General features: G+C 45.6%; 1 protein-coding gene across 3 annotated transcripts; it reads left to right on the forward strand.

Moving 5' to 3' along the window:
* Positions 1–1,029: 1,029 nt before the first annotated feature.
* LOC101118164 (L-threonine 3-dehydrogenase, mitochondrial) lies at positions 1,030–21,477 on the forward strand. Of its 3 annotated transcripts, none has more exons than XM_060411035.1 (9): positions 1,030–8,220; positions 9,272–9,471; positions 11,442–11,484; positions 12,121–12,191; positions 14,378–14,527; positions 14,623–14,795; positions 15,693–15,783; positions 17,570–17,839; positions 18,435–21,477. In XM_060411035.1, the coding sequence occupies exons 2-9, from the start codon at positions 9,288–9,290 to the stop codon at positions 18,572–18,574; spliced, it is 1,122 nt and encodes a 373-aa protein (XP_060267018.1). In that variant the 5' UTR covers positions 1,030–8,220; positions 9,272–9,287; the 3' UTR covers positions 18,575–21,477. The 3 variants fall into 3 exon arrangements, with proteins under 3 accessions (XP_060267018.1, XP_042099480.1, XP_027820414.2); XM_042243546.2 differs by having other exon boundaries at positions 1,030–1,234; XM_027964613.3 differs by having other exon boundaries at positions 1,030–1,117.
* The last annotated feature ends 1,069 nt before the right edge of the window (positions 21,478–22,546 follow it).

The raw sequence follows: 22,546 nt of genomic DNA on the forward strand, positions 1-22,546 counted from the left end.
CCAGGGAATCTTCCCAACCCAGGGATGGAACCCGGGTCACCTGCACTTCAGGCAGAATCTTTACCACTGACCGACCAGGGAAGCCCCCAAACAGCAAAAGTCTAATCCAAATTCTAAAAGGAAAACTATTTCTTTTTTCAACAAATATTATATTGAGCTAGGCATTGTGCCACTAGAGATAAAAGATAGACATGATCCCAAATGTACAGCTTACATTATAAATGACGATTTAAGTGTCTCATGTGAGGTTACAATCCCTTTGATCAATCCGAAAAGAGAGAGGTAGAGAGTGACATACTTCGCAGGAAGGCTTTTCCCACCCCGTGAGCAGGAAGAACAGCACATGCGCACACTGAACTGAACAAGCTCCTAGGTGATGCTGAGTCTGCTGGTCCCGCGGCCTTGGAGGTCATACAATTTCGCATCAGTTTCCCACGTGGGAAACCAAGATGAAATGAGTCGCTCAAGGTCCTTCCTTCCGTATCTCCTGACTTTGGTCCCCAGGTATATACTCCGCCAGTCCTTTCTGCGTCCCGCATTCTTCCCCTGCTGCTGTTGCTAAGTCGCTCCAGTCGTGTCCGACTCTGTGCGACCCCAGAGACGGCAGCCCACCAGGCTCCCCCATCCCTGGGATTCTCCACTGGAGTGGATTGCCTTAGTCCTCCGCTAATCGCCGGAATGAGCTTGTGCCCGGGGGCTCCGGAGGGTCGAGGCTCCTTGCGGTGGGGGGCTCTTGAGCTGCCCTCACCTGCACAGTCCGACGCGAAGACCTGCGGTCTAGCTCTGCCGCAACCGGGACGCCGCTCGCTGGATTCGAAAGCTCGGCTGGCAGCGCGCGACTTCTCCTAAAGAAGGGTGAACCCGCGAGAGGGGCTCACTCCGCGAAGCCGGTTACCATGGCAACCGGCGCCCTCCCTCGCGGTGACCCTACGCTGACGTAAGGCTGCCAGGACCGAAGAAGGAGATTGGTGCGTCTGGGGGCGGGTGTGCGCGCAGAGAGGATAAAGGCGCGGTGCGCCCAAGGCCGGCTGGGCTTTCTGCTCTGCGCGCTGTCTCCGTGCCGCGTGCGTCTCCAGGGCCGCAGCGGCGCAGCATCTTTGGGCGGCTGCCTCGGAAGGTCATTGCGGTGGGACGGGATGTTCCCTCGCGGCTGATCCTGAGAACTGAGCCTCTTTGAAACGGAGGCTGACGCCGCGGGATTGCCTGGCCCCCCTGCCCCCCACTAGTTCGATAGGTGTGACAAGGCCGGGCGCCGCAGACTCAGAGCTCCCCGGGGCTGTCGCTGCGGAACTGGGAGGCCAAGGGAGGGTCGGGGTACTGCTGGGATCGGCTGGCGCGGCTACTGGCCCTTCCTAAGTTTCGGAAGGGCACCCTCTGCCAGGAGCGGTTTTTCTCATAAAACCGGTTTATCCAGTCTTCCCTGGAGGTTGAGCCCCCTCCTCCCCCACAACTTTTCCATAGGAAAGTGGGAGGTTAAGGCTGGAGATCCGCGAGCGGCCCTTGTCTCCACGTCTTTTGGGGTTCTCCTAGGCCAGTGTGCACTGAGGGGAAGGTGCGGGGCGCCCGCTCCGCAGGGCCAAGACTGTCTCTGAGACCTTCTATGGCTCACGCTGAGAGCACCAGGATTTTTCCCCCGACCCTTCCTGGCTTTCAGATCATCCCCACGTTAAGTCCAGACTTTACCAGCTGGTTGATGGAGTCTTTAGCAGTTCGCTAGGTGCTTTTTATAAATTGCTTCTATTAAATCCTGTCAGCATGTGGTGTCCCCTTTCTAAGGATGGGGAAACTTGAGGTTGGCGAGGTAGTGTATGCCGGCTCGCGCCGGAGGGAGGGCTGTGTCTGGCCTTGAACCCCGGGTGCTGGTAGGTACTCTTCTCCTGGGGAGCGGGGAGGAGGAGAAGCCGAGCTGCAGGGGAGGGGAGCAGCGGGGAAGGTGGCCCCTTCGCCACCACGAGGATGCGTCCTCCTTGTCCCCTCTCTTAGGTACACGATGTTTTCTCTTGGCAGGGAAGGGTGGGGCTGCTGGCAGGAGGGTTTGTTTGAAACTCAGCGGACCTGGTTTACATCCCCTTTCCCTTTGGTAATTAATTATGTGCCTGACCTTGGGCGGGTCAATTCATTCTGCAAAATGGAGAAAAGATCCCCCTTCAGAGTTACTGTGAGGCTTAAATAAGAGTTCAGGAGAGCAGATACTTCCTCAGCGCTCAGTAGCTGAGGTGCCAGATTTTCCCGTTGGATCATTACTGTGAAGAGTACACGTTTGGGGACTTCTCTGGTGGTCCAGTTGGTATGCATCCCCGTTTCCACTGCCGAGGGCACAGGTTCAGTCCTTGATGGGAGAACTAAGATCCAGAATGCCACAAGGTGCAGCCAAAAAAAAAAAAAAGACACATTTATTTATCTGAATTTTTTATGATTCCATGAACGGGAGGATATAAAGCCAAGACTGCCTTGCAAATAAGCAGTTATAAGCATTGCTGCTGCTGCTGCTGCTGCTAAGTCGCTTCAATCGTGTCCAACTCTGTGCGACCCCAGAAACGGCAGCCCACCAGGCTCCCCCATCCCTGGGATTCTCCAGGAAAGAACACTGGAGTGGGTTGCCATTTCCTTCACTGCATGAAAATGAAAAGTGAAAGTGAAGTCGCTCAGTTGTGTCTGACTCTTAGCGACCCCATGGACTGCAGCCCACCAGGCTCCTCCATCCATGGGATTTTCCAGGTATTATTGATCCTTAAATCAGAGTGAGAGGTGGGAGAACTCAGGGGAGATGAAGATGGGCATGGCCAGCCCTGGGAAAGGGTCTTGGGGCCAGGAAATTGTCAACTGGGCAATGACTGACCTTTGGTGAAAGCAGTTTCACTGAGTGTGGATCAAGAAGGCCTGCTAGGAGCGGCAGGGGATGTGGGTTTGGGGAAATATAAATACTCTGGAGACCCCTGAGACTGGAAGGAAAGGTTGAAGTCTGGATGAGAATGCTAGGTTTCAGCAGGTTTATAAGCAGAGAGCAAAGAACCATTTAAGAGGATTGGTGGGAAAAAGGGCTTGGGTGTTTGAACTGGCTGGGGGTTTCGTGGGTCTCTGAGGCAGCATTGATCTACACTGGGTGAAGTTTCTAGCTCCGCAGTAATATATGTATACACTGACCATTTCTTGGGGCTGGATTTTTAAAAATTTGGTAAATTATGGTTTTTAATCATATTACATAAAATTTACCCTTTTAGCATTTTTAAGAGTACAATTCGGTACTGTCAGGTATATTCACAGTGTTGTACAATGGATCTCTAAAACTTTTTTTATCCTACAAAATGAAAGCTGTGCCTGTTAATTAAGCACTCGTATCCCCTCTCCATTTCTCCCATGGCAACTAAATTTCTACTTCCTGTTTCTATGCTTTTTGACTAGATAACTCATGTCACTCATATGGATGGGATCATACTGTATTTGGCCTTCTGTGGCCAGCTTCTTTCAGTCAGCATAATGTCCTCCAGGTTCATCCATGTAGTAGCATTTGACAGGATCTCCTTTTTCGAGGCTAAATAATATTCCATCACGTGGACATACCACATTTTCCTTATCCTTCATCTGTTGGGAGCTGGATGCTTGTAGCTTCGTATGGATGTGCTGGAGACATGACCTAATACATTTTTATTTACTGTCTCTGTGGCTGAGAATGATGTGAGCTAGAGATCTGGGAGGATCACAAGCTTAAGGGAAACCAGTGATGCATCCTCAGAAAAAAGGTCTATTTTCTTGGTTTTCAATATTCCAAATTAGAGTTTCTTTAAATATTTTTGAAATAGAATTATCTGTCTCCAGAGAAATTACAATTGAATTACAGGTTTTTTTCTCCAAGCAATGGAAGTAATGTTCTCTGAAAACAGAGGACATTCTGTTTATTGTGGTGTAGACAAACCCCTGATACTTCTCTTTCCTGCCTGCCTGTTTGACATGGAGTTTGAATTCTCACATGCTTTAAGAATGGTTCATTGGGACTCATGGCTCCCTGGGAGAGGCAGCCTTACTGGCCCCCGGCACGTAAAACCAACATGTCCAAAACCAAGCTCGTTTGTCTTCTTACCTGATCTGCTCCTCCAGGAAGCTCATGGACAAGTTGGAGGTCCGTGTTATTCTTCTCCATTCCTCGCCAGTTGTTCCATGTCCCAACAGTCACAGCCAGCTGGGCTCAGAGCCTGTGTCTCTCTCGCTCTCTTCATGATGCCACTGCTTTCTTGAGCTCTGCTATGGTTGGGGCAGAAGGGTAGATGCCTAGAGATGGCAAGGTTTGTATAACAACCACCCCAGCAAGGCTTGTGCTGGGGAGACGCTCAGTTATTTAAGGAGGAAAGTCTGTTGGCCTGTTTCTCTTTCATCCTTTGGAATTAAAGTAAGCAAAGTGCTTAGGGGAGAAAGTCTATGGACTTTCATCTGATCCCCAGTCATCTTTGATGGTTTCCATTTGTAAGTTTGATAACTATCTTGCCAAAGCAAGTCTTACTCTAGAACAGTTATTCTCAGGTGTAATCTGGGGTAACCCTGAGGTTCCCTGAGACCTTTGTAAGGTCCATGAGGTCAAGGCTATTTTTAAAGTAATACTCAGAAATTTTTTTGCCTTTTTCATTGTTTCTGTCTCAGATATGTGGTGGAATCTTCTAGAGGCCACATGCTTGTAATGAGCTTTTCTGCTGATCTGATGGGGTGTGTGCTTGTGTACTCTTGTGTTTCTAGAATCTTCTAAGGATAGCAGGCTTAAAGTATAAATATATGCATTTTCAGAGATAAACTCCATTTTTTTCTTATCACTTCTGTGCATTTTTATTAGCTACATGCTGTTATTCTGCTATTATCTTTGGAGCCCATTTTCTTTTAATATCAATATGTCATTGCTTTGAAATTCTAAGTTAAGCCTTTGCCTATATGGAAAAATAACAAAAAGTTTATTTTAATTTATTTTTTTATTTAAGGATGCATCATTGGCTTAGAGGACTTGATTTTTTTCAACTCAAAGTTATACCATCTATGTGTATAAATGCTGAAGAGAAAGGACTCAAGAGTCCTCTGAATCACAGAAAGAGGAATTTTTCTCCAAATAAATGTACAAAATTAAATAATACATGAAAATATGAACGCTTTCCTCAGGTTTTACAGATGTTAGAAATTCAACTTGTGTGTCTGACGCCACCGAACATTTTGAGTAATATTTTGGTGGCAATAGCATTATTTTGAGACCAACCGTTCTGAATGAATGAAGTGTAGATAGGATGATCTCTTTAAAAGCCAAACATTATTTGTTACAGCTTTCCAAACTAGAAAAGAAAAAACTGTTGAAGTATGACAAGGTAGGTTATCAAATTGCGGTGGCTGGAAAAACAGTAAAGCCTTGTTTGGATGAAAAAGCATGGGAAAACCTCAGCACAGCCCCTGGGACAGAAACTTGTCAAAGACTTAGCTGCAGGCGTGACGACTGACGGTAGGAGCCTGTGCCTTCCTGTGGTCGTGGCCGGACTTACCGTTCTGCTTGTTTTCATCCACTATCAATGCCAAGCCAATCATCAAAGACCAGCTTTTTAGTGAATGCTTGACAGCAAACACAAATAGTGCCAGTCTTTGGTATAGAATTATTTTTTTTTTAATTTCATGGTTTATCCTGGAGCAACTGTTGAATTTTCACTGACAGTGCACCAGCCGCAGTGGCTAAAAGTACCGGTGCCTTTGCAGGAATCAAGGCGGTGGCACCACTTGGTACTAAGAAGTCACGGTATTCTTCACTGCCATATGGTTTCCTGTAAAAAAAATAAAAGGTAGAAAACTTAAGGCCTGTTGTTGCTCTTGTTGTTTAGTCCCTGAGTTGTGTCGGACTCTTTCTGCAGTCCTGTGAACTGTAGCCCACCAGGCTCCTCTGTCCCTGGGATTCTCAGGCAAGAATACTGGAGTGGGTTGCATGTCCTTCTCCAGGGGATCCTCCCGACCCAGGGGTCCAACCCGGGTCTCCTGCATTGGCAGGCGGATTCTTTACCACTGAGCCACCAGGGAAGCCCCTTACTTAAGAATGCCCTTGATGAAACAGTAAAAAGTGATTAACTTTTATTAAACCTTGAGCCTTGAGATGTATCTTTTTAGCATATCATGTGGTAAATGGATGTACTTGTTGTGTATCGAAATATGATGGTTGTTTTGAGATTAAGCATTTTTTGTGATTGAATTGTGAGCTGAACTGGTCACTTTTTTTTTTTTTTTCATAGAGTACTAGTTTTACCTGAAAGAATGACTGACAAAGTATGATTATTCATACCTGGATAATCGGCAAACATTTTCTTAAAAAAAAAAAAAAGATAAACCTAGCGCACCTGTCAAGGAAACAACCAATGGTATCTGTTGCAGGTTAACTTGTATCCACCATTGTGTACTTGACAGCTTCTCAATACTTAGGAATTTTCTGATGAGATCAGTGACATTAACTAGTATAACTTTGAGGAATTATACAGTCAAGTGTGTTGGCAGTTAGAAGCTCTGCGTTACTCACTGAACGAATATTTTCCAAAAGACCAATGCATAGAATTGTAAAATCATACAGGAATAAAAGATCTGTTCGAAGCATTAGATATACAAGTGGGTTCTAATGTTACAGGTACAAAAGTTTCACGATAATGTCATCAGATTCTGTGTTGCAGCTAACTTTTAAAGAAACTAGCACGTGTTGAGTTCTGGATATCAAAGGTGAGTATCCAGAATTATCTGAGAAGGGTTTTAAGATACTGCTCCCTTTTCCTCACTGCTTTGCTTTGTGAGTCTGGATTTTCTTCATTTACTTCATCAAAGCAACAGATTGAGTTAGGAGCAGGTGCAAAAATCCAGTTGTTTTTCTATTAAGGAAAACATCAAAGAGATGAGTAAATGTAAAACAGTGGCACTCAGATCAGTACGTTTTTTGTTTTGGAAAATATATTTTCATAAAATACGTTTATGTTAACACTAGACAGAGGAGCCTGGTGTGCTATGGTGCATGGGTCACAAAGAGTTGGACATGACAGCAACTTGAACAACAGCAAAAGAAGTTCTGAGACCAGAAAATGTGAGAGCTGCTACCTTAAAAGCATTCAACTAAACTTGGAAATGGCAAGATAATAATCTTGACTTGGAAAAGCTACATGCTTTAGAGGGGTGAAGGGCTTTGGGGTTTTGTTTTTAATGTATATGCATTGTTAATCAAAGCCATCCCATAATAGGGACCGTAGTGCCACTTGATGGTTAAGAACTAGGTTCCCTGAGATGGGTGGTGGTTGCAATGGTTAAATGCTGTAATGCAGGAGGGCATTCATGGGCCTGTGGCCTGTATTGAGCATTACATGTTAGCTAGTAATAGTTGTGGAATAAGAACCAACTCAGTCATGAATTGTCCACATACATTGTCTGAAGTTTCATCTACCAGTGCTGTTGGAAATCTGACAGCTGACAGAGGTGGAGGCCACAGGGCAGAGTGCAGAGAGCAAAGACCTGACCTTGGGGAGGGCGAGCAGGAAGGTTGCTGTTCGAACCAGTAGAGTAAGCCCTGCCCTCTGATCTCCTCTTGTGACATGCTCACCGTGGGTAAAGCTGGTGAGAAAGAAGAGCTGGACTGCAATAAAGTATACATGATCTGGGAAGAGGGGAGAAAATGGCTTTCTAATTATCCTCTCTTAAGAGATGGTCGTGAAACAGAAATTAGTCACGGCTTACTCAGTATTGCTGGGGACCTTTTTACCTTAACGATCTGCTTTTCTAGTCTGGATCTTCCTTAAGATAATGTTAAGGATGTTAACATCTGAGTTTCATAGGGTGCTGTGTTATTTAGTCCGGGACCTATTTTCGCTTCAGTGGTACGTGGACAGATGGTAATGGTTGTGAAGACTGGAGGCTTTCACTTGGATCTGTGACTTGGTGTTCCTGGCATGGACGGCTCTGTACACAGAAACCTCCGAGGCGACTTTAGAGCCCGTTGTCGTCAGCACTGTGTGGCTCCAGTTCTGAATCTCAGCCAGCCTTTGTTTGCCTGAACTTTGCATGAGCAACGTGTATCCCTCTTCACGGGGCTGGGCTCACGGTCGTCTCCAGATTGACTCCCTGTCCCCGCACTCAGCAGTCTCTTTAGTTTGGTTCATGAATCCAGGGCGTGGCTTTGCTTGGGAGCTGGCGATCTTAGTGTTAGTCGTGGTTAAATGGTTTGTGTTTTGAGGGGTCTGGAAGGTAAGCAGTTACATGCTGACCTCTGCTTTTTTGTTTATTAAAATTTTATTGAAGTATAGTTGATTTATAATGTGTTGCTGCTGCTGCTAAGTTGCTTCAGTCGTGTCCGACTCTGTGCAACCCCACAGACGGCAGCCCACCAGGCTCCCCCGTCCCTGGGATTCTCCAGGCAAGAACACTGGAGTGGGTTGCCATTTCCTTCTCCAAGGCACGTGTTAATTTCTGCTATATAGCAAGCGACTCAGTTATACATACATATATATATATATATACTCGTTTTCATTGTGACTTGTCACAAAATATTGAATATAGTTCCTGCTGTGCAGAAGGAGCTTGTTGTTTATCCATTCTGTATAGAATATCACATTGGCCAAAAAATTCACTCCTGTTTTTCCGTGAGATGTTTTCCTATGCTAATCCCAAACTCCCATTCCTTCCCTTCCCTACCGGCTCTTCTTGACCACTTCAAACCTGTTCTCTGTGTCTGTGAATCTGGTTTTGTTTTGTAGGTGTGTGTTTTTGCGTCATATTTTAGACTGCGCGTATGATATCATGCAGTATTTGCTTTTCTTTTTCTGACCGGCTTCACACAGTATGATAATCTCTAGGTCCATCCGTGTTTCTGCAGTTGGCATTGTTCCATTCTCTTCTGAGCGCTGAGTTGCTTCACTCGTGTCCGACTCTGTGCGACGCTGTGGACTGTAGCCCACCAGGCTCCTCTGTCCTCTGTCAATTCTCTAGGCAAGAATACCGGAGTGGGTCGCCATGCCCTTCCCCGGGGATCTTCCTGATACAGGGATCAGACCTGCGTCTCTTCAGTCTGCGGCAGTGGGAAGTGGCTTCTTTACTACTAGCGCCGCCCAGGAGGCCCTTCATTCTTTCTGATGGCTGAGCAATATTCCGCTGTATATATGAATCGCATCTTCTTTATCTGTTCATCTGTTGGTGGGCTCTTGGAGTGCTTCGATGTCTTGGTTACTCTAAATAGTAACCAAGCATGAACATTGGGATGCATGTGTCTTTTCTGAACCCCGCTCCTTTTGCGTTCTAGGCGTGTCACAGAGAGCATGCCAGTTGTTCGGATGTTGCGGCCGGTTGCCTGCTGGATGCTGCAGAGCCCAGCCTGCGGCTGCCGGGCTTCTGTCCTACCCAGTCGGCTTCTGGGCACCTCTCCTCGGCAGATTCCAATGGATGCCAACTTCCACTCCACTTCATTCTCGGAAGCAGACCAGCAGCGTGTCTTAATTACAGGTTGGGTTTTTTTAATTTCTCCCGCCTTTGTGGCTTCATTATTTTCTTTGTGTGTGGCTGTATATTCGATTTTGGAATGTCTAACATACCACCAGGTAACATGTATTCTTCAGAAACTCCCTATCTACTCTTGGCTTCCTCCCGAATTGTGCAAATCCCCGGTGCTTATTTTGTCGCGGTTGACAGGGCTTGGTTTCCCTGCCCAAATCTTTTGTCATCTGAAGAAAGGACCTGGGAACCTGGGGATGAAAAAGCTACTCTGGGCCATGGTTCCCCTTCCCTGCTCAAGATCCAAGGTGTGTGGACAAAACGTGGACTCTGGAGTCTGGCGCATCTTTCCTTGGCCAGGCTCCTCTAGCCAGGCAGTTACTGCATATTTGTGTCTTGGAGACGGAGCAGATCGCCAGGGCCTGCCTGGGGCTCAGAGAACTTCTCGCCATGACCTCATGGAGCCTGGGTCTCATTGTCCACAGACTGGCTCGCCAACCCCTCTCACCTCGTGTCCACCCAGCGTCCAGTTCTGCATCTGCTCACTGCACATTTGACTGTCTGCCCACAAGTCCTTGCAGCTGACCGAAGCCCACCGCTGACTGATTAGCACGTTTTTATTGTCTTCTATTTGCCAGAATTTCATGCCTTGACTTCACGTCATTATCCATCTTACATTCTTCAGTGTGTGCATATTTCTCTCACTACCACCACCCCCTCCTCCTCTGCTGTAAATGGGTTTCAAGTGAGGTCGGCTCCCTTAGCACTTCCCTCCCTGACTCTCCCAGCGTCTTGTCCGTGTCTTTGATTCCCTCCTCCCGCCGCCAACAAAGCACCCTGCCAGTGCGCTGGTTTCAGCCACCTGCTTACACGTGATCACAGGAAATGCCACGGCCTGCATCTTCCTGCCTGATTACTTTCTCCCAAAATGGAATTTAGGGTTGTATTCCCCTAAATGTGTTCCTAGACCCCCAGCTCTCCCATGTCCACCAATGGCATTTGTAAGCATGCAGATTAAGGTGCTGTAATCATTTGTTTAATGTTCTTAGCACTTCCTAACCCACCCAGTTATCTGCTCTTTTTTTGGGTGGCTTCTCGGTTTTTGCCTTCTTTCTCGATTCCTATTCCACTGCAGGTCTAATGGAGGAGGGTTCTCTGGATAGTCCCACCAGAGGTTGGATATCATATTATATTATATGGATATAATATCATATTATATCTGCAAATAAACTTATTTACAAAACAGAAACAGACTCATAAACTTAGATAACAAACTTATGATTATTAAGGGTAGGCTGGGAAGAAACAGACTCACAGACTTAGATAACATACTTATGATTATAAAGGTAGGGTGGGAAGGATGAGGGGAAGGGACAGTTTGGGATCAGCGTGTACACACTGCTATATTTAAAATGGATAACCAACAAGGACCTCCTGTATGACACATGGAACTCAGCTCAATGTCATGTGGCAGCCTGGATGGGAGGGGAGTCTGGGGGAGAATGGATACATGTATATGTATGGCTGAGTCCCTTTGCTGGACACCTGGAACTATCACAACATTGCTAATCAGCTGTACCCCAATACAAAATAAAAAGTTTCTTAAAAAAAAAAACGATTGCATGTGACTTTAAATGTCCTGGTACCCGTAGGAGACAAGCTTCATAGCCCATCATATAACAAAGCCAAAGCTGCTAGTGAGTTCCTGGCTGGGCGATGCTCTTGCTCTTCTGTGACTGTTCTCTTCCTGTTCCCTGACTTTCCCTTAGCCACCCCTCTGCTGGAGAATGTTCTGTCTCTGAAACCCATCTGATCTGATCTCTGACCTAGCTCGGAGAAGGTGATTCAGTTCCATCAGGCCATCCGGGGCTTCACCTAATTAGCTAAGATTACCGGTAGAGTTTTATTCTGTTATTACATCCTGGGAATAATTGAGCTGGTTCGATTTAAATTAAAGTTTCATTTTTTTCTTCTTTATCCAGGGGGTCTTGGCCAGCTTGGAGTGGGTCTTGCTAGCTTTCTGAGGTAAGAGCTCTCAAAGTTGAAATTTAAAATCTGAGTTTAGGGGTGTGTGAAGTTTCTCTTTGCTCCTGTTTAACCACTGAATCTGTCCTCTCCCCTCTTGCTCCTGAGGCTTCTACGATATTGTATCTAAATGACCGTTTGGAGTGCATGTCCCTGTGCCTCTTAGTATCACAGGCTTTGCCTCAGGTCCTTGACTCAGTGTCCCCCATCCTGGTCCTTTGCCCTCTGCCTATAAGTAAGACCTGCCTCCAAATGGGTCAGTCAGTTTTTTGATGCTTGGGGACCGAGAGAAGAACATGTAGTAACTGAAAAGGAACAAGGTGGGATTTAGAGAAAGTGGGATAAAAGGAAAAGAGAGGAGAACAGGGGGGAAGAGGGAAGGACTCCGGGGCCCTGGGAGGACATTGGTGACAGGTGCATGGACAATGGTGGGGTAAGGTGTAAGCAGGAGACGCAGCCCCAAGTGTGGCTGGGACCGCAGGGTTGCTGGTTGAGGATGGAGAGGAAGAAGGGCTCACGTATAAAGGTGGGATTTGGAGCCAGGCAGTACATGGCGGTTCCTCTGGGCAGGATGGTTTTCATAGGACCTGGTATGTCCTCAAATATACCATCTCATATGTTTAATTTTCCCTTTAGGAAACGATTCGGGAAGGACAATGTGATTCTGTCTGACATTCGGAAGCCCCCAGAACACGTCTTCCTTAGTGGTAAGAGGCTCTCAGAGCAGTCGGAGAGGCAGCCCGTAGGATTCATATCATCGCTCATAACCAGGCTTGTGAATTAAAGGAGGAGGAGTATCTGAGGCACACTCGTGCTACTTAAAAATGTTTCCTGCTTTTGGATTTCCCTGGTGATTAGGTGGTTAAGACTCCATGTTTCCAATGCAGGGGGCATGGGTTCAATCCCTGATCAGGGAACTAAGATCCCACATGCTGTGGGGGTGTGGCCAAAGAAGAAAAAAAGTTTCGTGTTCTTGCCCTCATTAGTTCTGTAAAATGTCCTTGGTATAGTCGCTGCTTGATCGGGTGACCCAAGGACAGGGGAGTTCATTAGACCTTGATGTAGAGTCATGGAGTAATATCTTTGGAAATAATCTGTAGCCATATCTGTGGAATAAAAATTTGGATTCCTACCTTTCAGAGTTTTTAGTGAACTTAACTCAGAGAGAAAGCACACAAAAATCAAGTTCTGAAATGAGGAAAAGGAACTTTAAGTTTTGGAGAAATTAATCCTCCTATTTCAGCACGGGCTTGCACTTAAACACCTGTGCACACGCACGGACCTCACACTCCTATAGTCGGCTTGTTGACCACCTCAAAGATGTTTTTATGTATTTTTTACTTTTTTGAAGTTCCTGAGAACATATTTTATTGGATAAATATGTGCTTTGCATTCTTATTGTTGCTCTAACCTACATAAAATAGTAACTTAAGAAATTAAAGTTCTAGGGGTCAGGTCAGAAATTAAAACTCATTTCATTGGGTTGAATACAAGATGTCTGGGAGAGCTGGATCCCTCAAGACGCTCCAGGGAAGATGGCGCTGGCTTCCCAGATCACTTCCTCATCAAAAATATCTTTATAACATCTCCTAGTCCTTCCTGGTTCCGTGTCAGTCTTTTGTGGTTCACCTTAGGGAAGAGCGTTAATGTGCTGAAAGTGGGGGAAATCGGCATTGCAAAAATCTGGCTCTACCTCCAGCCTAACCAAGCGTGTTGAACCTACAGTTTGTGGATTATTTATATCACGGTGGGTTTTTGGCTTTTGTAAACCCATGTTATCTATTCCTTTAAAATATGCAACTTATTTAAGCGGAGTGAAATCACCAGGTGCCTGCGGTTTGGCGTGAACAGCATCAGCTCAAGCCAGCTGCCTGTTTTTGATCCCAGTTCTTAATCTTAATTCTGTTTGATTCTGGCAAGTTACTTAACCTCTCTTGGCCTCAGTTTCCTCCTCAACAAAATACTCACCTCAAAGTTTGTTTGAGAGTCAAATATACAGTAAGTCCCGTACTTTCAAGCTGCAAACTTTCCAAGATGTAAAGGTGCATGCGAGCTTCTGTATGCCAGCTGTTGTTCCGTACTGTTGTGCTTTTCAAGGTGCTAGACTGTCAGATTAAAAATGTTTTATTGTTTGTTTTTATGTATGTATTATTTGCATTAAAAATTCTGTAAACCTATTGCAGTATAGTACTATATAGCCGATTGTGTTAGTTGGGTACCTAGGCTAACTTTGTTGGACTTATCCCTGGGTTTGGAAGTTCCTCTGGAGAAGGGAATGGCAATCCACTCCAGTATTCTTGCCCGGAGAATTCCATGGACAGAGAAGCCTGGTGGGCTGCAGTCCGTGGGGTTGCAAAGAGTTGGATGCAACTGAGCAACTAACACACACATGAACAAATGGGACTTAGGACGTGCTCTCAGGATGTACTCGCTCCTATGTAGGGGATTTCCTGTACAGGAAGCCCTTAGAATGGTGCTCGGCAGGTATAAGTCCTGTGTAAGACTTAGGTGGTGTTAACCGTGGAGGGTGTGTGTTAGTAGCTCAGTCGTGTCCGACTCTGTGACCCCGTGGACTGCAGCCCGCCAGGCTCCTCTGTCCATGGGATTCTCCAGGCAAGAATACCGGAGTGGGTAGCCATTCCCTTCTCCAGGGATTCTTCCCGACCCAGGGATCCAATTCAGGTCCCTTGCATTACAGGCAGATTCTTTACCATCTGAGCTACCAGGGAATCACCTGGGGGTTGGGCTTTGTATTCTGCATAAGAAAAATGCTGAGTTGAGTCTGAATAGTTGTTACCAAGTTGGTAGCAATGGAATCAAAATCAATGGGAAAACCTGTTGAAGTTTTCAGCCCCTGAACTCCTTCACTTGCCTGATTCACTGCTCCTCGCAGGCCCGTTTATTTATTCCGACATCCTGGATTACAAGAATCTTCGGGAGATTGTGGTGAACAACCGCATCACCTGGCTGTTTCATTACAGCGCCCTGCTCAGCGCAGTGGGGGAAGCGAACGTGTCCCTGGCCAGAGCCGTGAACATCACTGGTGAGTCTCTGGGTCGTGCCCCAGATGCCCTGTTTGCCGGATTCCCCAGTTCCTTGGGAAGAGGTTTCCCAGGTTATGATGGCTGCTTGTTTCAGGACTGCACAATGTCCTGGACGTGGCTGCCGAGCACGGTCTGCGATTGTTTGTGCCAAGCACTATCGGGGCGTTCGGACCTACTTCTCCACGGAACCCAACCCCTGACCTCTGCATCCAGAGACCCAGGACCATCTATGGGGTGTCCAAGGTCCACGCTGAGCTTATGGGCGAGGTGAGCATCGCTTGGCAAGGCGACTCAGTGTCTCCTTTTCTATTTTTGTCTCAAACACCTGCTAATTCATCCTTGGAAAGGACTTCCTCCCTCCTCCAATCCCTGCCCCCAGAAATGCTCGGGGACTGATTGTGTTTGCCAGGTGGCCATAGCCATAGCTCCAGCCGAATCCTCAGCCCGTGCTAACATTCAGCACTTCAAGCATGCCCCCTGAGTGGCACCCCTCCTTCATTTGCTGCCCATCTTACTTGTTTGCACTGTTCTTCCAGGCTCCTGATATTACTATTATTAGAGCTAACTTTAAAATAACTTCAAGTGTCCTTTTGGTTTTCTTTTTTAATACACTTTGTCTTTATACTTGTATAGCACATCTCTTTTTTTGTCATGCCTCGTAGCTTATGCTTATGGGATTTTAGTTTTCCAACCAGGGATTGAACCTGGGTTCTCAGCATTGAAAGTGCAGAGTCCTAACTACTTGACTAAAATGTCCATAAAAGGGCATTTTAGCCAGTGTCTGACCCTTCAACTGATGTATCACAGTGACCATCTTTCCCTGTGCTCTCCCGACACTACCTCCTAGGACAGGATCATGGAGGTTTGTTCAGGACAATGAGCAGGGTCTTCCTTCCAAAGAAAGGCAGAAACTCCCCACTGTCAGCTGATCTATTATTTACTGTGTTGTCTACCATTGTTATCACCAGAATGGCGATTATTTGACAATAACAAACTTCAGGGTTCTTTGTTAAAGAAAAATGACAATTCTCGGGTCTTCATTTCCTCAAGGAGGATTTTAAGATGACTGTATGGGGAGATGTTTGAGGAAAAGGCTGTTAATTCTTTGCATTGCTCTACCTGATTTAAAAGATTCTTTTTGAAGTTAAGTTTTCTTTCTCGTAGTATTATTATTACCGGTATGGGTTAGATTTCCGATGCCTGAGATATCCCGGAATCATTTCTGCTGACTCCCAGCCTGGAGGAGGAACAACTGGTAGGTTGCTTTTTATTTCCTTTTTACGTAAAATTAGCTTTCTATTTGCCTGGTGCAGTGGCGATGGATCTGCTGTCATTCCAGCCATGTGCTGGCTGGGGTCTTCGCATCCTTTCTGAAAAGTGCGTCTGAGAAGCTCATTGAACCCTATTGACTTAAATTTGTTCAGGGCAGCCCAACCAATGCTGTAAATCCGATGGAATTTACCACCCACAGTGCCAGAATCAAACTGACTGATTTCACTAAGCATATTACCTTCCAAGTTCATCCATGTTGTCGTAAATTGCAAAATTGTGTTCTTTTCTATGAGTGAGTAGTCCTCCGTTGGGTACATTAGCCAGATCTTTATCCATTCATCTGTTGGTGGACATTTACATTGCTTCCATGGTCTTAGTTATAGTAAATAAAGCTGCAGTGAATGTTGGACTGAGTGTATCTTTTCAAATTAGTGTTTCCTTTTTCTCTGAATATGTACCCAGGAGTGGAATTGCAGGGTCATAGGGTAGCTCTATATTTAGTTTTTTGAGGAACCTCCATACAGTTTTCCACATTGTTATCATTTTGGATTTGAGCGTGCATTATGTTCAGTAACTCCCACATCAGAGATCCTTCCCGTATGAGGGGTTCTGAGATAACACGAAAGATGCTTGGCAACATCCGAGGGATTTTTACTATAGCTTTGTAGTAGTGTCTGAAGTCTGAGAGGCTTGTACTCCAGCTTTGTTCTTTTTCCTCAGGATTGCTTTGGCAGTTCTGGGTCTCTTGTGGTTCCATATGAATTTTAGAATTACTTGTTCTAGTTCTGTGAAAAATGTCATAGGTAGTTTAACAGGGATCACATTAAATCTGTAGAGTGCTTTTGAGTAGTATGGCCATTTTAACAATTCTATTGTAATTCTTTCAATCAGAAGCATGGGCTTTCTTTCCATTTCTTTGAATATCTTCAACTGAAATTTGAGGAATTTTTTTTTAGGAGATTTTAAAAGAGCCTTTGGGTTTGCTGCTGCTGCTGCTGCTGCTAAGTCGCTTCAGTCGTGTCCAACTCTGTGCGATCCCTTAGACGGCAGCCCACCAGGTTCCTCTGTCCCGGTTACTTTTTAAAAATTTGCCTAATGCAGTGCTTCTCCAGAAAGGCACTAGGAATCCCTGGGGATCCTTGAGTCAGACCCTCTCAAGGGATCCAGGAGGTCAAAACAATTTTCATATTAATGCTAAGATATTATTTGCCCTTTTCACCATCCTTTTCAAGTATATCGTGGAGTTTCTCACGGGCTGCCTGATGTATGTAGCATAGCAGGCTGAACACAGAAGCAGAGATGCTCACTATTTGCTATTAAGCCAGGGAATAAAGAGATTTTTCAGAGTGAAAACACACCATTCTCCTCACTGAATTCTCTCTTACTTGGAATCTATGTTCTTCTTTCACATGTAATATCATACATATGAATGTGTGGGCTTATTATCATTTTTAAGTGTAGAAATATTTTTTAAAGTTCGCAGTTAATTTCTGATATGGTTGGTGTTGCTAATTCCTGATACAGTAGCTGCTGCTGTGTGTGTATAGGAACTCAGCTGCTCATCATGTCTGACTCTGTGCAACCCCATGAACTGTAGCCCGCCAGGCTCCTATAACTTACCTTAATCAAACCTTTTTGAGGGCTCTCAGTGATTTTTAAGCCCACAGAGAGTTTCTGAGACTAAGACATCTGGGAACCACTGCCTTAATCCAAGAGGCTCACTCATAATTTTTGTTATAAGATGACCCTCAGACAAGCTTCTCTTTCAGACTATGCGGTCCAGATTTTCCATGAAGCTGTCAAGAATGGCAGGTTTGAGTGCAACCTGAGACCCGACACGAGGCTCCCAATGATGTACATTCACGACTGCCTCAGGGCCACCCTGGAGGTCATGGAGGCCCCAGCAGAGTCCCTGTCCATGAGAACCTACAACATCAGCGCCATGAGCTTCACCCCTGCGGAGTTGGCCCAGGAGGTGCTCAAGCATATCCCAGAGCTCCAGGTCACCTACAACGTGGATCCTGTCCGACAGGCCATAGGTGGGTACACCGCTGCACCCACCTCAGAACCAAAGTTCAGCTGCAGTCCCCCGTGTGAGTCCTCGAGGACATAAACCGTGGAGGAAAAGAAGAGCGCAGTGGCTTTCCCAGGGGCCCGACACCTTCGGAAGAAGGAGCTGCTGTCTCACCAGAGCTAGCCGATGGCACAGCTTTGGGAAATGATGTCCAAAGTGGGTGGACTAGAGCTGTCCAAATAAACAACTTGTCGGCATTTCACCACTTGCCAGTTTAAATATCAAACAGACAGACATAGTATGAGAGCAGCCCTGGTTCTCAGAGGCTGTGACTGTGCCCCTGTGTGAGTGCCATGCCATCTGAGCATGGCAGTCCCACCTTACAAGTCTGCAGCGGACTCTCCTGGTAGGTGACAACTCACAGTGCCTGGCAGTAGATACAGGCTTCTAGTCTAAGAAGGGGACTGTGTGTGCCCGTAATTGCTGCCCTGCTCTGCTCAAGGGAGATTTCAAAGAGAACGTTTCTTTCATGGCATGTTGGCCTTTATTTAAAGTGTTCTAGACCCTTTTGCAAACCTACAGCCTGAATAACTTAAGCTCTTTTCCATGTCTTATCCTAGCGGATAGTTGGCCAATGAACTTTGATGATAGCAACGCTCGGAAGGACTGGGGATGGAAGCACGATTTTGACCTCCCGGAGCTGGTGACAACGATGTTGAACTTCCACGGTTCTGAGAGCAGAGTTGCCCAGGCTAACTGAAGGGGCCGGAGGAAGAGCTCGTGAGTCCTGGGTGGCTGTCCAGGGAAAGCTATAACAACCCTGAGGTTCCAGACCCCAAGGAATCTACATGATATGGGGCTGAAGGACTAATTGGATTGAATTTTCGCAGCTCATATTGAACTGCCACATGGAGAAATGACTTGGCTTTAGCGTCTTCTCGATGCTGTAGGTTTGGTGGTAGCCCTTCTGAATCTTTGCTGTTTGCCTAAACTTGTCCACATCACAGAATGAAGACTTAAGTCACAATCATTTCCGTTTCCTTAATTAAGATGAAGTGACCACTTCTGGGAAGATATGTGACATTTGTATTAAATTAAACTTAATTTAAATATCACTCCTAAGACTCCATCATTCCCTTGACCAAGACCAAAGATTACTTTTAAAGACCATCAAAGATAATCTCCCAATTTAAAAGAATTCTTTACTATCCCATCAGAGCCTAAAAAAATGTCTGTGTATTAATCCCATGTTCACAATGTTCAAGAGATTTTAACCTGTCAAAAATGATCACTTCCAATTTATTTTTCCCTCTAAAAAGATACACTGCTGCTGCTGCTGCTAAGTCGCTTCAGTCATGTCTGACTCTGTGCGACCCCATAGATGGCAGCCCACCAGGCTCCTCTGTCCCTGGGATTCTCCAGGCAAGGACACTGGAGTGGGCTGCCATTTCCTTCTCCAATGCATAAAAGTGAAAGTGAAGTCGCTCAGTCGTGTCCAACTCTTAGCCACCCCATGGACTGCAGCCCACCAGGCTCCTCTGTCCGTGGGATTTTCCAGGAAGAGCACTGGCGTGGGGTGCCATTGCCTTCTCCGTGAAGATACACTACCGGTAGAAAACTAAGAATATCAGAGATGATCTGACTGTCAAGGGGAGCATCTCTCACTCTGATTGCCTTCCTGCTGGTGAGCTAGGGGGTAGTGACTGGGACTTTGATCCCTTACCTGCCACGTCAGGCTCTCCTGGAGCTTGTCTAAATGTACAGGTTTGGGGGCTCCATGCCTTCAGGTGGACTCAATTGTTGGAGATGGGAATCTCAGAGGACCATGGGTTATTCTCTTCCAGCACTGGGCCCCCAAATTTAGACCAATTCCAAACATGATTTTCTAAAGAGGACTTCCTTACAACAGCCCTTCTATGCACTCTCAGATGAGCTTTCAAAAGAGCTCCACTAATCCTCTGAAGGGCTTCTCAGGTAGCTCAGCAATAAACAATCTGCCTGCAGTGCAGGAGACATGGGTTTGCTCCCTGAGTCAATCCCTAGAAAATCCCCTGGAGAAGGAAATGACAACCCACTCCGGTATTCTTCCTGGGAAATTCTGTCCTGGGAAATCCCATGGCCAGAGGAGCCTGGCGGGCTGCAGTACCTCAGGCTGTAAGAGGTGGACATGACTTAGTAACAAAGAAACAAACACTTAAATGGAAGATGGAAAAGGAAGGAGGCCTGTGTGCCCATCATCACTCTACAGGGGCATTCACCTGCTGTTCAGAGATGCTCCCTTGCCCATTGTGGGCAGGCGGGTCTATGCTCTGCCCCCTCCCCTGTCCCCTAGTGCACTGAAGCCTGCCGAGTGCTAGGTCTGCAGGATTCGTAATCCAAGGACCTAAAGGAGACCGATCGCCTAGCAAATAGGCAGTGACACTTTAAATGTTTCCCTTCTTTCCTTCATGACACTTGAACATGAGCCTGCCTGGCACACTGGAAATCCACAAGTCTTCCAAATAAGTACAAAATGTGAAAATCTGATTTTAGAGGGGTGTTTGATTTGGGGGAAAAGCTTTGCACCTGGAGGAGAAATGAATTCCGGCCGTCGCTTTGCCTGAGGTTGTGGATCTTGCCCGAGTCACTTCCTGTCTTGAGTCTCCACTTCCTCACCTGTGAGGGATAGCGTGAGCCTGGCTGCAGCTTCCTGACTTCCAAGGCTGCGGCTTCAATCAGGGGACTAGAAACAAGACCATAGTTAAACATTTCCTGAAAAAGTAACATTGGGTATGTTTGAAAGCATATCTGTAAACATGTAATTTATGGGGTATAAGAAAGCCAACTGGGGGATAAGAGGAGGAGGGATAAACTGGGAGCTTGGGATTGACATATGCACACCACTATACATAAAGTAGGTAATTAATAAGGACCTACAGTTCAGCACAGGGAACCCTACTCAGCACTCTGTAATGACCTATTGGGAAAAGAACCTTAAAAAGAGTGAATATATATATATGTATAACTGATTCACTTTGCTGTATACCTGAAATTAACACGACATTGTAAGTCAACTATACTCCAACAAAAATTACAAAAAAACGAAACGGCCACAACCCCACCACTGTGCTCAGGGACCACCCATTCTCACAGGCCGCCTCCCTCCCCCCCATACTTTCCTTCTCTTGTGTCGTGTTTGCTCATCAGAGGGGGGCCTGGCAGGGTTTCCTCACTTCACTGGTGTGACATTAAGGCTCCAATGAAAGATGAATCAATATTTCCAGTTCTTCTCCTCCTTTAAATAAACCATTATCGAAATACCTTAATGAAAAAATATTTTGCTGAAAATTAACTCAGCACATTCATATTAAAGCAAAACTATTTGGTTGTCTTGCTGCTGCTGGTGCTGCTGCTAAGTCGCGTCAGTCGTGTCTGACTCTGTGCAACCCCATAGATGGAAGCCCACCAGGCTCCTCTGTCCCTGGGATTCTGAGGACTATGTAAAGCTGAATTGCACATTTGTAGTCAGTGAAAGAGGTAGAATATATATATTGCAACAGTTTGACAATTTCTAGTTTTCTCCTTAAGTCATTGAGTTTGGGAGTGGGGGAAACTTTTGCTAAGTATCTTCCATATGCTTTGATACTAATTTTGCAATGTTTGGAAATAAACTCTGGAAATGAACTGCTGTGCTGATGTATTTATTCAGTCTTGAAACAGATGGGATTCTGTTTGAAAGGGAGAAATGATTTTTAAGAATCTTTCTGTTTTAGTAAAAGATTAAAAAAATGTCCCTGTTCATACTGAATTTTGTATAATTGTATGCAAACTGTTTTCAACACTTCTGTTTAAAGATGGTTTACAACTCCCTGGGAAGATTTCTTTGCATTGATAAATAATAATAATAATAATACTCAGTGAGTGTTTCTGTTTTGCTATTTAATATCATTTTTCACAACAAATATCAGGGAACCCAGATTGACTTCATAATTTAAAACATATATCCCTTATACCTCTCATATCCCCAGTAGAAATTTTAAAACACTGATTTTAGCATTTCTCCCCCTTTTCACTTAAAAGTTGGGTGCATAATTACTATCTTTTTTTTCCTGATCCAAGGTACTCTTTCAGAAGTTCCTGGGTTACTGTTGTTAAGTTGTGACTCTTTTGCAACACCGTGGACTGTAGCCCACCAGGCTCCTCCATCCGGTCCATGGGATCTCCCAGACAAAAATACTGGAGTGGGTTGCCATTTCCTATTCCAGGGGATCTTCCTGACCCAGGGATGGAAACTGTGTCTCCTGCATTGCAGGCAGATTTTTTTGTTTTTTTAATCACTGAGCCACCAGGGAAGGCCTTTCCTAGGTTAATAGAACAATGGAATACTCATATGCACAGATAAAGTGAAAAGTGAAAGTTGCTCAGTCATGTCCAACTCTTTGCAACCCCATGGACTGTACAGTCCATGGAATTTTCCAGCCCAGAGTACTGGAGTGGGTAGCCATTCCCTTCTCCAGGGGATCTTCCAAACCAGGGATTGAACCCAGGTCTCCCACATTGCAGGTGGATTCTTTACCAGGTGAGCCACAAGGGTACAGGGGTTAATAGTCAGCCTCCTGTTGCTCTGGCTAAGCCATGAGAAAATCACCATGGGAAAAGAATAAAAGCAAAATAATAGCAATACAGCATAACCCAGATAAAAGCACATTGGGTTGATCAGTTGGGGTTGTCATTCCCTGCTAAGCTAAAGAAA

Source organism: Ovis aries, chromosome 2 (assembly GCF_016772045.2).
Source record: "Ovis aries strain OAR_USU_Benz2616 breed Rambouillet chromosome 2, ARS-UI_Ramb_v3.0, whole genome shotgun sequence".
Classification (NCBI taxonomy): Eukaryota; Metazoa; Chordata; class Mammalia; order Artiodactyla; family Bovidae; genus Ovis; species Ovis aries.

Coding starts and splice junctions, on each gene's coding strand:
- LOC101118164 (XM_060411035.1), top strand. CDS start 9,288: ATGCCAGTTGTTCGGATGTTGCGGCCGGTTGCCTGCTGGATGCTGCAG. Junction 12,192..14,377: donor AGAACACGTCTTCCTTAGTG/GTAAGAGGCTCT, acceptor TGCTCCTCGCAG/GCCCGTTTATTTATTCCGAC. Junction 14,796..15,692: donor ACGCTGAGCTTATGGGCGAG/GTGAGCATCGCT, acceptor TCTTTCTCGTAG/TATTATTATTACCGGTATGG.